This window comes from Schistocerca serialis, chromosome 4 (genome assembly GCF_023864345.2).
Source record: "Schistocerca serialis cubense isolate TAMUIC-IGC-003099 chromosome 4, iqSchSeri2.2, whole genome shotgun sequence".
Lineage (NCBI taxonomy): Eukaryota > Metazoa > Arthropoda > Insecta > Orthoptera > Acrididae > Schistocerca > Schistocerca serialis.
The window spans coordinates 603,138,922-603,155,388 of NC_064641.1; the positions used below are offsets into that span (position 1 = coordinate 603,138,922).

At 45.3% G+C, this 16,467-nt stretch overlaps 1 protein-coding gene across 1 annotated transcript in view; it reads right to left on the minus strand.

Annotated features, from left to right (window-relative positions):
* Positions 1-16,467, minus strand: part of LOC126474633 (protein gooseberry-neuro-like) — a 199,536-nt gene that overhangs the window by 116,152 nt on the left and 66,917 nt on the right. The window contains exon 3 of the mRNA XM_050102111.1: positions 10,712-10,818. Within this exon, the coding sequence (XP_049958068.1) occupies positions 10,712-10,818 (107 nt within the window). The remainder of the gene's footprint in view (positions 1-10,711; positions 10,819-16,467) is intronic.

The following is a 16,467-nucleotide window of genomic DNA, read 5'->3' on the forward strand; positions in this document are numbered from 1 at the left end:
TACCCATACCGAGCTTTACTTACATGCGGACAGCTGCCACCACCCAGTGCAGAGGTATGATGCGCTCAAAACATTGGTACATAGGACTCGCACCCTCTGCGACAACCAAGCCTCTGCCGAGAACCTGAACATCTGAGAATGGTGTTCCGGAAAAAGCGAGTACATAGAGCCACAAAATTCTGGGCCTTCTATGTCCTACACCGACTGTACAGCTGATGGGAACAAAAGATGTACCTCCGGAGAATGCGACTGTTGCATTCCAATTTCTGGCGCATAATCCGGAAAGATCGGACGAATTCTTCGGGAACGTCAAGCGAAGACTGTCTTCCACCCACCAGCTAAAACGCAGCCACTACTTGGTACCGTCAGGGACGGCTTCGACTACGGGATTCCTGGGTCTATGAGATACCCCTGTCACTGTGGCTTGACCTACGTACGTCAAACGTTGCGTGCTGCCGAAGATCGTTGCCGATAAAACGAACGGCACACCAGAGTGTAGCAGCTTAACAAGTCAGCAGTCGTTGAACTTTGCCTATCGAAATTACACAGAATGAATTACAACCACATAAGGATCTGACGCAAACGTCCTACTTCCTGGGCTGTGTCATTAAAGAATCTATGAAGATTCAAATAAGAGAACCGCTGATTAATTGGATCAAATGGCTCTGAGCACTATTGGACTCAACTTCTGAGGTCATTAGTCCCCTAGAACTTAGAACTAGTTAAACCTAACTAACCTAAGGACATCAAACACATACATGCCCGAGGCAGGATTCGAACCTGCGACCGTAGCGGTCTCGCGGTTCCAGACTGCAGCGCCTAGAACCGCACGGCCACTTCGGCCGGCGCTGATTAATTGCGATAGTGGTTGCATTCTTACAAATGCCTAGGAACCCACATTAGGTATGATTAAGAAGAGGAATCAGATACAACGAACTGACTTTGGGGGATGTAGAGCAATAGCGCGTGATCCTGGCTGGGCGCGAAAATCGGACGAACGCCCACGACTGGTCGCAGGCCGCGTACAGAACACCAGGTCAGGTTGACGGGGGAGGAGAAGGTATAAGCCTTACGCCGTCTCGTAGGAAATGAGATGGCAATGTAGCCGCTTGCCGAAATACCGTGCCCGTTGGACACTGATATCCAATTGTTCACCCATTAACCATTTTGACTCAATAATGTTATTGAACCTATGTTATTCTTCTGTCGTTTCCTGACATTTCTTCCGGCAAAGATTGTGTACGGTCACTTAACTGATTGCATCTCTTTTGAGAATCATATAGCGATAATGTATCAATACCATTCTCATCAGCGAGACATTTATCGTAATTTCCAGCGTCAAGTTCACCAGCGTCAATCCATAAACAAATTTTCTTCTTCTCTGGCATTGGCTGTTTTGTTGCTCTCTTGTTTTCCTCAACGAGCTGTTTCCTCTATTTTATTATGGCTTGTATCTTAATTCGATTGCATCGCAGATCGATTTTCATAATATTTTTTGTGTTTAAACTCAGTTTTTGTCTCTAAACGGTGTCAGTCAAGTTTCTTCTGTCGTGTTTTTGCTGCTTGCTGTTCCCTCTCTGGTTATTGAACCATCCAATTTTTTAATCTTTTCTCTCAACCATCACCCATTCAGGCCTCTGCATTAGCTGTTTTTTTTTTTTTAATATTTGAGCACCACTTTCCCTAGCGATGGTTGGAAAACCTACTTTGCCTCTATCAAATTTTTCAATGACGAGCCCATTTATTTTTTCAGTGTCAGGCAAGAGACGGCTATTGTACGGGAGACTGGGGCAAATTGGCGAGCAGGATAAGACGACCAATCACTCAGTTTAATTTCATACTTCTAGGTAGCATCACCATACAGATACTAAAATCCCTTCGCACACTATGAACTACTAAAAGCTTGCACAGTGAAGCCAATGCGCAGTGTGGGTCACATAACTGTTGTGTATGCTGCTCGGAAGTGTTACAATATGTGATAAAAAGTATCCGGACACCCCAAAAACATACGTTTTTCATACTAGTTGCATTGTGCTGCCACTTATTGCCAGGTATTCCATATCAGCGACCTCAGTAGTCGTTAGACATCGTGAGGCAGCAGCATGGGGCACTCCGCGGAACTCACAGACTTCGAACGTGGTCAGGTGATTGGGTGTTACTTGTGTCATATGTCTGTACGCGAGATTTCTACACTCCTAAACATCCCTAGGTCCACTGTTTCCGATGTGATACTGAAGCGGAAACGTGAAGAGACACGTGCCGCACAAAAGCGTACAGGCCGACCTCGTCTGTTGACTGACAGAGAACGCCGACTGTTCAAGAGGGTCGTAATGTGTAATAGGCAGACATCTATCCACACCATCACACAGGAATTCCAAACTGCATCAGGGTCCACTGCAAGTACTATGCCAATTAGGCGGGAGGTGACAAAACTTAGATTTCATGGTCGAGCGGCTGTTCATAAACCACACATCACGCCGGTGAATGCCAAACTACGCCTCGCTTGGTGTAAGGAGCGTAAACATTGGACGATTGAACAGTGGAAAAACTTTGTGTGGAGTGACGAATCATAGTTCAATGTGGCAATCCGATGGCAGGGTGTGGGTATGGCGAATGAACGATGAACGTCATCTGCCAGCGTGTTAGTGCCAACAGTAAAATTCGGAGGCGGTGGTGTTATGGTGTGGTCGTGTTTTCATGGAGGGGGCTTGCACCCCTTGTTTTGCGTGGCACTATCACAGCGAAGGTCTATGTTGATGTTTTGAGCACTTTCTTGCTTCCCACTGTTGACGAGCAGTTCGGGGATGGCAATTGCATCTTTTAACAAGATCGAGCAACTGTTCATAATGCACGGTCTGTGGCTGAGTGGTTACACGACAATAACATCGCTGTAATGGACTGGCCTGCACAGAGTCCTAACCTGAATCCTACAGAACACCTTTGGGACGCTTTGGAACACCGACTTCTTGCCAGGCCTCACCCACCGACATCGATATTTCTCCTCAGGGCAGCATTCCGTGAGCAATGGGCTGTCATTCCCCAAGAAACCTTCCAGCACCTGACTGAACGTATGCCTGCGAGAGTGGAAGCTGTCATCAAGGCTAAGGGTGGGTCAACGCCATATTGAATTCCAGCATTACCGATGGAGGGTGACACGACCTTGTAAGTTATTTTCAGCCTGGTCTCCGGATACTTTTGATCACTAGTGCATAAGCTCTTTTTTCTCTTATTCTTCGCTACACATGACTACCCTTTTTTTTATTTTCTTTCTTAATTGCCTTTCGGGACCTGCTCATACAGCCATCTCAACAATGGAAAGTCGGTTATGACAATACGATCTTAAGGACAACACTGCACCCAGTCCGTGGGAGCAGACAATTTCCGACCCGTTTGAGAACTGAATCCACGGCCCCTAGGTTTACAATCCAGCACGCTGACCTCGAAACTACCGAGGCGGGCAGATGAGACTACCTTAGGCAAGTGCATGAGCACTTGTTCAGTGGAAGGTGTATGTTTGACAGTGGCGAAGATGAGCAAGTGTTCACAGCTGTTAAGGTATGCATTTTTGATCACACATTTACGATACTATTTTGCTTCGAATGATTGTCCTTAATACTAAGCATTCTTCCTGGGACTCACTTATAAAATTTTCGTCTTGTTCCTCCACGTCAATTCGAAGTAGTAAGTCTTGGGAAGTACATCTTTATTCTCTTTATTGAACGACTGGAATAGCTAGCGGTTTCTGAAACGTGCAGTTAATGAGATTTTTGCATCCTCTTTTACTTTTTCAGACAAGAATTTAATGGCGCTGCGTATAATCACACGTGGCTGATTATGAAGAATTTTCTTCGCACCTATGGTGGGCGAAGATTTCGGTTGCATATTATGTAGTAAAGAGATAGAAATGAGAATGCTCGTAATGTGCAGGTCGATAAGCGACAATCAACCAAGGCGGCCGACCCTCGAGAACAAAAGGATGGAATGGCCCACTGCTCACGACGAGAATTCGTCTATGCTAGCGTAGAGTCGCTTTTTTTTTGCCATTGGTAGAAGACGAACACTGAAAATGCAGCCCAGTGTCTTAGTTCTTTTACGGTCTTACTAGGCGGAAAAGAAGAGAATCATAGACTTATATTTTGCACCATCGCCATTGTTATGTGTGTAAATGTACACTGTCTAGTTAGATTAATGCGACCACCTGTCAAAATCCAGAATAACCACCTTCTGCAGCGCGGATATGCAGGAAGAGAATCAGTCAGGTTCTGGAAGATACTGACAGGGATGTGGAGGCAAGCCGAGTCCAGCGCCGTGAGCAGCTGCGCAAGGTTACGCGACTGAAAATCCAAGGCGCGAACAGCCCGATCCGTGGGTAGTCCCACAGACGCTGTGTGACAGGCTGCATTGTGCTGGTAGATGCCGTCGTCTATGGTGCCCAAGGATAGATTCATATCTGTGTTGATCAATTGTGCCTTCCACATTAACGAGATCACTCAGAGAACGCCACGAAAATATTCCCCAGACCATAACGCTCTCCCCTCCGACATAGACCTCTCCAGTGATTGTTGCGTAAACGTCAAAGGCCACCTGTCTGGTAGGGGAGAAACGTGGTTCATCTGAAAAGGTTACCTGCTGCCACTCAGTGCACGTGCAATTGTGGTACAGTTTCCGGCCTTCGTTGCCTACGAACAGCAGTCAGCTTAAGTGCATGAACCAGCAACCTGCGGTGGATGTCCATACGCAGCAGCGTTCAGTGAAAGGTCGTTGAGGACACACTGTCGGTAGCCCCTTGGTTTATCTGGTCTGTTGCTCAACGGTTGCACGTCTATTCGCCCGTACGCTTCCCCACAGCCGTCGTACACTTGTGTCATCTATGCTCCACAGTGCACCACAGTTCTACCGGCGCCGGTTTCGGATAGCGCCATTTTGCCATGCACGGTGTACTTCAACCACGGCGGTACGAGAACAGTTTACAAACTTAGCCGTTTTGGAAATGCTTCCACCCTTGGCCCGAAAGCCAATGATGTGCCCTATTGGACGTCAGATAAATTATTCAGTTTCCGCATTTACAACGACTGCACTGCTTTCTGCGTCACCCTCCTCTCGACATGCTTTATATATTTTCCACTGCTAGTGCTGCCACCTTCCGTCTGCGAGTGGTTATTGCACGCTGACGGCAAACACATTAATGGTCACATTAATGCGACTGAAGGTGTATTTTGGGCGGGTGACGCACGAGTCTAGCAAGCAGCGCTGTTCGAGGACTGCAGGGAGCCTGATGCAGGCCGGCGGTTTCGACAGGTGGGCGACTCGGCGAGACGCCGGGCGCCCCGGCGGCGGCGCCGTCACGGCTGCGCAGGCTGGCAGCCGAGCGCACAGCCCGCAGCCGCGCCCCATTACGGCGAGACTGTTCCGCAGCTGTCGTCCGCCGACAACTGCCTCACGTCTATGTTTACACACACTTCGTGTAGCCCGACCTTAACCGCTGCACCCGAAAAACAGGAATCAGTAAGATATACGAGGTCGCTCGAGGAAGTGGATAACACGTCCCCTACGAAAGAAAATGTTTCTTTGACAAAACAAAGCCTCACCTATAGCTAAACGAAGAAGACGAAGTAAATATTCCAGAATTCCAAACAAGAACAACTGCCCACGTTAGTAAGTTACACCGAAGCGCCAAAGAAACTGGTATAGGCATACGTGTTAAAATATAAAGATATATAAACAGACAGAATACTGCGCCGTGGTCGGAAATGCCTATAAGACAACAAGTGTCTGGCGCAGTTGTTAGATCGGTTACTGCTGCTGCAATGGCAGGCTATCAAGATTTAAGTGAATTTGAACGTGGTGTTAGAGTCGGCACACGAGCGATGGGACACAGCATCTCTGAGGTGGGGATTTTCCCTTGCGACCATTTCACAAGTCTACCGTGAATATCAGAAAACCGGTAAAAACTCAAATCTCCGACATCGCTCCAGCCGGGAAAAGATCCTGCAAGAACGGGACCAACGACGATTGAAGGGAGTCGTTCAACGAGACAGAAGTGCAACCCTTCCGCAAACTGCTGCAGATTTCAGTGTTGGGCTATAAAGAAATGTCACCGTGTGAACCATTCAACGAAAGATCATCGATATGGGCTTTCGGAGCCGAACGTCCACTCGTGTGCCCTTGATGACTGAACGACACAAAGCTTTACACGTCGCCTGGGCTCGTCAGCACCGACGTTGGGCTGTTGATGGCTGGAAACATGTTGCCTGGTCGGACGAGTCTCGTTTCAAGTTGTAGTGAGAGGGTATGCAGAGAACCTCATGAATCCATGGATCATGAATGTCAGCAGGGGACTGTTGGAGCTGGTGGAGGCTTTGTAATGGTGTGGGCGTGTGCTGTTTGAGTGATATGAGACCCTTGAAACCTCTAGACACGGCTCTGACAGGTGACACGTAAGCTTCCTGTCTGATCATCTGCATTCATTCATATCCATCCATAGCCGGCCGCGGTGGTCTCGCGGTTCTAGGCGCGCAGTCCGGAACCGCGCGACTGCTACGGTCGCAGGTTCGAATCCTGCCTCGGGCATGGATGTGTGTGATGTCCTTAGGTTAGTTAGGTTTAAGTAGTTCTAAGTTCTAGGGGACTGATGACCACAGCTGTTAAGTCCCACAGTGCTCAGAGCCATTCGTATCCATCGTGCATTCCGACGGACTTGGGCAATTCCAGCAGGACAAGGTGGCACACCACACGTCCAGAACTGCTACAGAGTGGCTCCAGAAACACTCTTCTGAGTTTAACATTTCCACTGGTCATCAAACCCCCCAGACATGAACGTTATTGAGCATGTCTTGGATGCCTTCCAACGTGCTATTCAGAAGAGATCCGTCTTATAAAGTCAGCAGACGATAAAAACAAATTGCAAAACAATTTAGGCAAGACATAGGTATGGCGCGAAAAGTAGCAATTGACTCTTAATAATACGAAGTATGAAGTCATTATCCACGTGAATATTAAAGGGAATCCTCTGAATTTCGGTTACACGATAAATCACACAAACCTAATGATTTCAAACTGAAATAAATACTAAGGACTTACAATTACGAATAACTTAAATTGTGGGTAAAGCAAACCAAACACTACGATTTATTGGCAGAACACTTAGAAAATTAGACGGGTCTATTAAAGAGACTGCCTATACGAAGCGTGTCCCCCTCTTCTGGAGTACTGCTGAGCGGCGTGGGATCCGCGTCATGTAGGATCAACGCAGAACATCGAAAAAGTTCAAAAAAGAGCACCTCGTTTTGTGTTGTAATAAAATAGAGAAGAGAATGGCACGGATGTGACACACGAATTGGAGTGATGTAGAGTCATTAAGGCATTGGTACACAATCAGCATGGATACCGAAAATATCCATTATGTAATTTTGAAATATGGAACTCCAGACTTAATTCATTACCCTATTAAACTATACAGTACCAGATGGCACACAAGGCAAGTTCCAGAAGACTCGTGGGGTGACGACATTGATAAAGTACTGAAGAAATGGAACAGACTGCATGCACTGATTGGACAGGTGTTGATCTTCTCTCGGTGGTACGCAAAGTATTGGCCTCGTTCTTTTAAAATGGTTACAAGAAGCGCCAGACTGTTGATTAAGAAAAGAACAGGCTGGGTTTCGAATGGCAGATCCTGCTCTGAACAAATGAAAAATGCAAATGTGTGCACTTAAATGACAGTGCAGCAGACGGTACTACTGCACACAGTACGGGTGCCGTAAAACATATTTATATTCTTTCATATTTAGCGTTTTCTTAAGCGCAATAAAGGGGCTACACCATAACCACGAAAAACACCCCACATTGTAACACTTCACTATTGGGTCAAAAATGGTTCAAAATGGTTCTGTGGGACTTAACATCTGAGGTCATCAATCCCCTAGACTTAGAAACTACTTAAACCTAACCAACCTAAGGACATCACAAGCATCCATGCCCAAGGCAGGATTCGAACCTGCGACCGTAGCAGGCACGCGGTTCCGGACTGAAGCGCCTAGAACCGATCGGCCACAGCGACCGGCCAGCGCTATTGGCACCACACATGACTGCAGGTAAGGTTCTCAGGCATTCGCCAAACCCAAAAGCCTTCTATCGGATTGTCACATGGGACTACGTGATTCATCACTCAAAATCAGTCCGTTGGCCTTCATCCAGCACCCAGTGTCGTCGCTCTTTACCCCAGTTCAAGTGTCGCTCAACACCGACTGCTACACAATGTGTGACCTATGAGGAGCTGCTCGACCATTGTACCCTATGCTTTTTAACTCCCTATGCATAGTCGTTGAGCTACCTGGACTGCTGGAAGGACTTTGTAACTCAAAGTGATCCCTTCCGCTGATCCCATGCAATATTTTACAACCATCCCCCGCGATGCCCGCCTTTTTCTGTTTGCCAGTACATGAGGTCTGCCTGAACTTTGTTTAGCTGTTCTTCCTCCGCATTTCCATATTATAATCACATCCCAAAACTCGCAGGGGGCAGCTTCATCAGGATTGCAGTGTCCCTAGTGGATTTGTTTACATTGGTGACATCAAATGATTAACCTACTTTCGAATTCAGTGAGCTCTGCTGGCTGACCCACCGTGCTGTTACTAATTCTCTACTGATAAGTTTTTTCTTTGTTGTTATTTCATCCCCCTCCCCAATATGTGCGTGGGGAGAGGGAGTGAGGCTGTCTGCGGTACAACGCTCCGCTCTTCAGCCAAGAGCATTCTCAAAAAATATAACAAAGATGAGAAAAAAAATAGGAGGACTGTTTCTCGTTTTTAGATTAAAAAATTAAAGACGAACAGCTAATTATATGAATAATATATACAATTTAAATACGGAGTTGCTACGTGGTGAAATGGTTCAAATGGCTCTGAGCACTATGGGACTTAACATCTGTGGTCATCAGTCCCCTAGAACTTAGAACTACTTAAACTTAACTAACCTAAGGACATCACACACATCCATGCTCCAGGCAGGATTCGAACCTGCAACCGTAGCGGTCACGCGGTTCCAGACTGGAGCGCCTAGAACTGCACGGCCACATCGGCCGGCGCTACGTGGTGATTGGTGATATTCTATGAAAAAGCGCTGCGCTTTCACTTCAAATGGGGACCTGCACTGGGTGAGAAGTGTTGTAGGAGGGGAGAATGTATCCCATAGGGTTGAAGGGTGTGAGTAATAAGATAGGAGTTGAGGTGGGCAATGAGAAGACAGACTGTGGGAGAGACCGACGATGAGGAGTAGTGTGGTTTGTGGGTAGGATAGTAGTTAAAGAGGAAAGGAGTTGGGATGAATGGAGAGGGTAAAGAAGAGAGGATCTCTGATGTGGAGTGGGACTGGGTCAGGGGGAAGAGTTAAAGTTGGTAGAAGGGATAACTACTGGGGTGGATCGCATTTGTCTGGAAGAGGGAGTTGGTTGAAGTTGCGTTGGGATAGGATATGGAGTGTGTATAGGTGTAGGGACCGTGGGATGTGTTCGTAAAGGCGTGGTAACGCACCAGGGCAGGTGAACAGAGGGGAGACAGTAGGCTTATTGGAAGCTAGTTTGCGGATAGTATAGGAGATGCAGAGGTATTCGATGTGGATGAGTTGGGAGTGGGAATTTGGTGAGATGGTAGAGGATCCATGTGGGGGAAGTTAAACGGATGGGGAAAGCGAGATGGAGTGCGTGACGTTGGAAGATTTGGAGGGACTTATATAACTGTGGTGCGACGGAGACCCGTGCAATATGTGCATAGCGAAAGATGGGTCAGACCAGGGTGTTTGCGGAGGATGGGTCAGACCAGGGCGTCGTAGGGGTGGAGAATAGTTGAGGGGAGTGATACCGAAGTTCCGAGTGTTATTAGTTTTAGTCTATTGTGGGCTTTGTTGGATGGTTATTAGGTTAGGTTTCCACTTTAGTTTCCGGTTGATGGTAAGTCCACAATATTTTAGTGTGTCAGTTAATTGAATAGGACGATCGTAAATGGTAAGATAGAAGTCATGGAGGAGGAAGGTGCGGGTTGTTAGTCCTATAATTACTGCCAGAGTTTTGGAGGGATTGGACTTACGGAGCCATTGGTTAGACCAGGACGTAAACTAATTGAGATGGATTTGGAGGTATTGTTGGGATTTCTGGGGTGTAGGGCAGAGGACGAGGAAAGCGGTGTCATTAGCAAATTGATGGAGGTGAACTGGAGGAGGTGGTTTGAGCTAATCAGCAGTGTAGAGGAGATAAAGGGACAACACAAGACTCCACGCCTCCATTTATACTGCCGAGTCTTCTTCTCGTGTCATGTAGTGGTCAGTTCTGCAGTAGACAGGGATTTTCGGATCCTTTTGACGATATACTAAAGAAAATACATGTATTATGAATATAGCAGCATACTTTGCAGTCTGTGCTACGATCCTAGTGCCTTCTCCTGTTCATGAGATCAGCCTTTTTTCTTTCATTTAGGTAAGCAATAAAACGAAGAAACTAAGATGACTGATCGTGTAAATTAAAACACAGTAAAATTGATTAAGATGACTGATCGTGCAAATTAATACACAGTAATATTGATAAGTACGTAACCCAGAAAACTACAAGTAGCGTTCTAAGACCTGTGCGCTCCAGAATGGCAGCTGTGGCGAGACAGGCCAACCCTGCCTCTCGGCTAGAGATAGAAGCTAGAGGCGGTCGCCGGCAGCAGGCACTCACCGTCGGGCAGCTTGCCGTCGTCGTGTCCGTCGCGGCCCCTGAGCAGCCGCGAGATGGCGCTCACCGAGGGCGCCGTGCTGCGGTCGCACAGCCCGTCCTTGATCAGCCTGCAACACACGACACGCTCACCACCCAGCGCACTCCTGCCGGCTACCTGCTCTGTGGCAATTTCCCTCTAACAAAAATGTAATCAATGACATAAAGACTTAACAGGTAACCGGTTTTTCGCCAGTCTGATTCATACTTTAAAACTTCGAATTGCTGAATACATGCGTTGGAATAAACGTACTGAAATACTTATTCCAACGTTGTTTTCAGTAGCTCAAACAAAGACACCCACAAATCTTTAAAATTTATTCCGGAATAGTAATGTTGTTATGATATACAGGGTTCAAAAAAATGGCTCTGAGCACTATGGGACTTAACATCTATGGTCATCAGTCCCCTAGAACTTAGAACTACTTAAACCTAACTAACCTAAGGACAGCACACAACACCCAGCCATCACGAGGCAGAGAAAAATCCCTGACCCCGCCGGGAATCGAACCCGGGATCCCGGGCGTGGAAGCGAGAACGCTACCGCACGACCACGAGATGCGGGCGATATACAGGGTGAAAAGTATTTAAGGGGCTCCGGAACGCCCTATACTTGCAATGTTAAAATAACGCTTATAAATTACATCTTTCCTCACAAAGTATTTGAGGTAGGAAGTTGAACTTTTTACAGATTATTTATTGGAGTATGGGCTACAACTTCACACAGGGATTTTACAAAATTTTAGTTCAGTTATTAAAGATGATTTTTTTTCAATTGTAATGAAAATTCACAACATTTTTTTGCTATTTTTTATTTATATATTCAAAAATATACAGTTTTTTGGAAAAAGGCTGTGTTAAATTATGCAGAAGGTACTGTGTTACATTTACTGAAAGTTTGAAACAAATATGTTTGGAAGATCCTTAGAAAACATGTAATTAGTATGAGAAAATAAAAGTTTTGGGACTCGAGCGACAAAGATTGGATTAACTTTTTAGTGCATTCCAGGTCCATAGGATGGATTATCTTCATCCTCTGCAAACTCTTCCTCCAGCTTCCTCTTGTTCCTCCTCCTGTTTACTCTTGCTTGTATTTCTAGACTCTTTACAGCCCTGTCTGCAGCCCGAAGGCGTTCCTTGTCTAAAGCAATCATCGCTCGTTGTTGTGTTCGTAGATTTTGCTACCATTTTCTTCAGTTGCAGTCACTGCAACACTGTTCCAAAAGGTGGTCATGTATGAACACTTATCACATTTCAGTTGCATTTCACTAGCAAGTCCTACGTGCTTTATTATGGAGGGTTCCAGACCAACTTCACTACAATGAATACATCTTACACAGTTTGAGAAAATTCCTTTGAGAACCGACATATCAAATATTTCATTCACATCCGATTCGCCCATAAAACATTCATAGTTTTCACTCATTGAACCAAGCTTCTTCTGTGAAGTATTTTCTTTCCCACTTTGACTGCTATGGGCAGGTGTACTCGAGAGGTTAGGTTCACTCACTTGGTTATCGTCTTTATTGTTTACAGTAATAACACATACCTTTGGCTTTCCAACATTTCTCCTTTTCTTAAAAGCCTTTAGAGGATTTCTAATAACTTTGCTTTTACTCATTATTATACTTCAACAAAACAGAGACTCAAGAAACAGAATTAATTACGAATATTTTCGAGATAACGACAGAGTAAATAAACATGAAACAATCGACAATCACACCAGCGATATATATTGAACCATCACAGGTTAGCCACAACACATACTTTATCTCACATCACTAAAATGTACCTGATGAACACGGACGTTAATAATAACACCATTTGACAGCAGTTTAACAGCGCCACAGTGGGTCACGCCCATGTAGAACACATTTAAAAAAAAATTTAAAAATAGTTGTAGTCTTCGGAATTGAATAAATTATATATATATTAAAAGGTAATAGTCTGCAGATTCAGAAAACGCAAAAAAGTAAAAATTGAACTTTTCATGATTTTGAGCCTTTCCGGAGCCCCTTAAACAGACAAACTCTGGGAGGATGTAGGGGACATCAAAACAAATATTTTTCCCTAATGTCTTTTTTTCCTATGAGGAGTATTTAAACCGGTAGAGGAAGATTTCTCTGGCGACAAATTAATTAAACCAACAAATACTTTTCCATTTTTTATGACCAAGAGACAACACATTAACACAACCCAATTTCAATTACAGTAGATTTTCAAAAATGCCTCCATTGACACGTAAATAAAGGTTACACCGTTGGATCATGTTCTGTCTGACACGGGAAAAAACCCCAGAAGTATCCTGAATTGTTCCTGCTGCTGCTACTATCCGGGCAACCAGATCCTCTAGTGGTGCGACAGGAGTTGCGTAAACAAGGTTGCGTATCTCTCCCCATACAAAAAAAATCCAGAGGGGACATATCCTGGGATCGAGCCGGCCAGGGTACAGGACCACTTCGGCCAATCCACGTTTCTGGGAACCGTCGGTCCAGGAATCGACGCACACGACGACTGAAATGTGCCGGCGCCCTGTCATGTTGGAACCACATGCGTTGTCTTGTAGGGAGCGGGACGTCTTCCAGCAATTGCGGCAATGCTCTATCGATAAAATTGTAATAGTGCCTACCATTTAATTGCCTGGGTAGCAGATACGGCCCAATTAAACAGTCCCCAACAACACCGCCCACACATTAACGAAGAACCGCACTTGATGAGCGCTAGTAACTGCGGCATGTGGGTTATCCTCACTCCAAACATGCGAATTGTGCATGTTGAAGACTCCATCACGCCCGAACGTTGCTTCATCGGTAAACAACACAGAGGATGGAAATGTAGGATGCATTTCACACTGTTCCAGGTACCAATGCAAAAACTGTGCTCTGGGTGGATAATCAACTGGTTCCAGGTTGTGATCACGCTGTAAGTGAAATGGACGTAATTACTCTCGAGGGACTGTTCTTACATTCGTCTGATTCGTCTACATGTTACGTGCAATTGCAAGAGTGCTGATTGAAGGACCCCGCTCCACATGCTGCAAGACAGCTTCCTCAAATTGCAGCGTTCTTACCGTGCGACGGCGTCCCTGTCCAGGTAATCTGCTAAATGACCTGGTCTCACGCAGACGTTGGTACACAGCAGCAATGGTCGTATGATGTGGGATACGGCGATTAGGATATTGTTGTTGATAAACCCGCTGTGTAGCTCGTCCGTTGTGGTGCGCTACGTAGTATGCAACAACCATATCAGTGTACTTACTCCAGGTGTATTGCTCCATTACTAAACAGAGCCAATGCATTACTACACTGGTGGGCAGCAGTTGCCTACAACTGAAGAGCGTAATACGCGCTCTAACAACTGAAGATCGTAATATGGCCTCTAACAACTGAAGAGCGTAGTACGGCCTCCACCGGTTTAAGTAATCCTCATAGGGAAAAATGACATTAGGGAAAAATATTTGTTTTGATGTCCCCTACAACCTCCCAGAGTTTGTCGGTTTAAATACTTTTCACCCTGTATATTCTTCGCACGTGGAGATAATGTTTCCGTTTTGCGATATATTCTTTGCACCGACGATTCGATGCCGGCGTAAGGTAATCTGTCTCGTTCTAATACCGTGTGCCATCATTAGACCGGATCCATCTCTCTCGGTCGCCTTCATTTAAGTCTTTTATTTCTGCCCTGTGTAAGTTGGTGTACATTTTCTTGACAGACCGAGCTTTGGCTTCCGGACCTGCAATCATTGTCTTGAAACCAGGCACTTTTCCCATAGATTTCAGAGCCTCTTCACCTTGAGACTATTATTGATGTAATTGTAGTCCTTTATGTTCAGATCGTATGTGTTTAAAATAGTCTTTAGTCGAATTATATTTTCAATAGAGTTGTGGTACCCGCTTCTGTCCTTCATCTACTATTACTTCGAATCTACTCCCTTCTAATCGTGTGAACAACCTCGAACACAGACGATAATAAGAGAAATGGATTAGGTACCTTAGGCCCGATCAGGACAGAGAGCATAGTAGCGGGTGTTTGTTTCCAAGTCACACATTCGCAACGCGCTGCAGCGATTTCGTAAAACTACAGGACGGTAGCTGCCTCATACAGGGTTGGTATAAATAAATAACAAGACAGCGACAGGTAGTCATAAAAATAGTCCCTCCATTCTGTTTTGTCGTAGGAGTGCTTTCCTGTAACTGATAGTTATCTGTTGCACAAATACAGTGATTTAACATTATGTACCTGGGCGTGAGTGCCAAATCGTTTCTATGAATATTAACAGAGCATTAGTCCTAGTCTCTATCCCAAGGAGAAACATGTGCAGTGCAAATTTGAGTAGTGAACTACAGATCCGCCGATCAGGGATACACTTCAACTAACATTTCAAGTAATTATCCCTCATAGTGTTCAAGAGGTCGGAGGTTACAGGAGGAGAAAAGATGCGCTGGTATGCACGTTATGGCGAAGTTTAACAGACTAAGTAGCTGCATTATGAGCATTTATTTAAGAGGTAGGGCGTACTCCCGAAACTGTACTTACTTGGAACGCAAATAAAAATACTAATTCTTTGGTTCCACCCAAGCAAACGGTGATAACGTGCTAATAATCTTTTTTCAGCACGGACTGGGTGCATTAAGGATTGCAACATGGGCGTGCAATTGCTCATAAACGAAGACTCGAACTCACAGAGTAAGCAGAAGCGAGGATCGCCAGTTTACATTAAAAACTGAATTGTCAAATACGCCCCGTGATTCAGATTGAAAAGAATAATGAAAGTTGACTGGGCGCAAGGTAAGTGAAGGTAATGGTGACCAATTTAGAAACAAATTTGGTTCCATCTGAATTTACGTAAATCAGCACTAGAATCATCACTTACAAGAATTCTGTACTGCTCATAACGACTGAGTTTGCTCTTTATAGATAATCCTAAACCGAAATCGGACAAACTCTCGTTAAAAAAAATAGATAAATAAAAATAAAAAGTAAATCACCCTTCACGTGGGGCCAGAAACAACAGGCTATACCTACTTGATCACGGAGCCGCCACTGATGCTGCTCCATGCCCTGGTTCATTCTGTGCAAAATCTTAACTACACACAGAGAGTGAATAGACTTGGTGGGAGCGCACTGATCTATCACTAACGTAATTTTACCAGTAACAGGAGAGATGACGTCTGGTTCTTTACGCCTAAAATTTTCCACTCCATTCAACGGCTGAAATTTTGAAGGCTCATCACTACGCTTCGATGCGAAAGGACCAAGCGCGTGGTTGCGTGGCTAGGGGCGCGGAATCGAGCATGGCGACGAAGTACACCGACAGACTGTCGTCATAGATTACATTCAAGTGCTATTCAAGGCTGCTACAGCAAAGCTGAAACAAGAACTTCCACTTGAATTTGCCCAGCTGCGTGCTTTTGTAATTACTCACATTCATTCGGAATGAGCGATCATTCATATTTGGAACAGGTGGTTATAGGTACATGTGCTGAGTATCGGTTGTATTTGAGGTGAGAATAAACAAAATATTGGGGGCGTTCAACAAGGAGTGCAACACTTTTTTTCTGAAAGGAGGTAGTTTCATTCAGGAGTCCAATACACATTGTTCTTCCCTATTCTTTTCGCCACGGGGCCCTATCTTCCAACATAATCTCTGTTCAGTGTTACGACCTTACGCCACATTACTGGGAGGGCCCGTATACTTGCATAGGACCACTCTGCTGGTC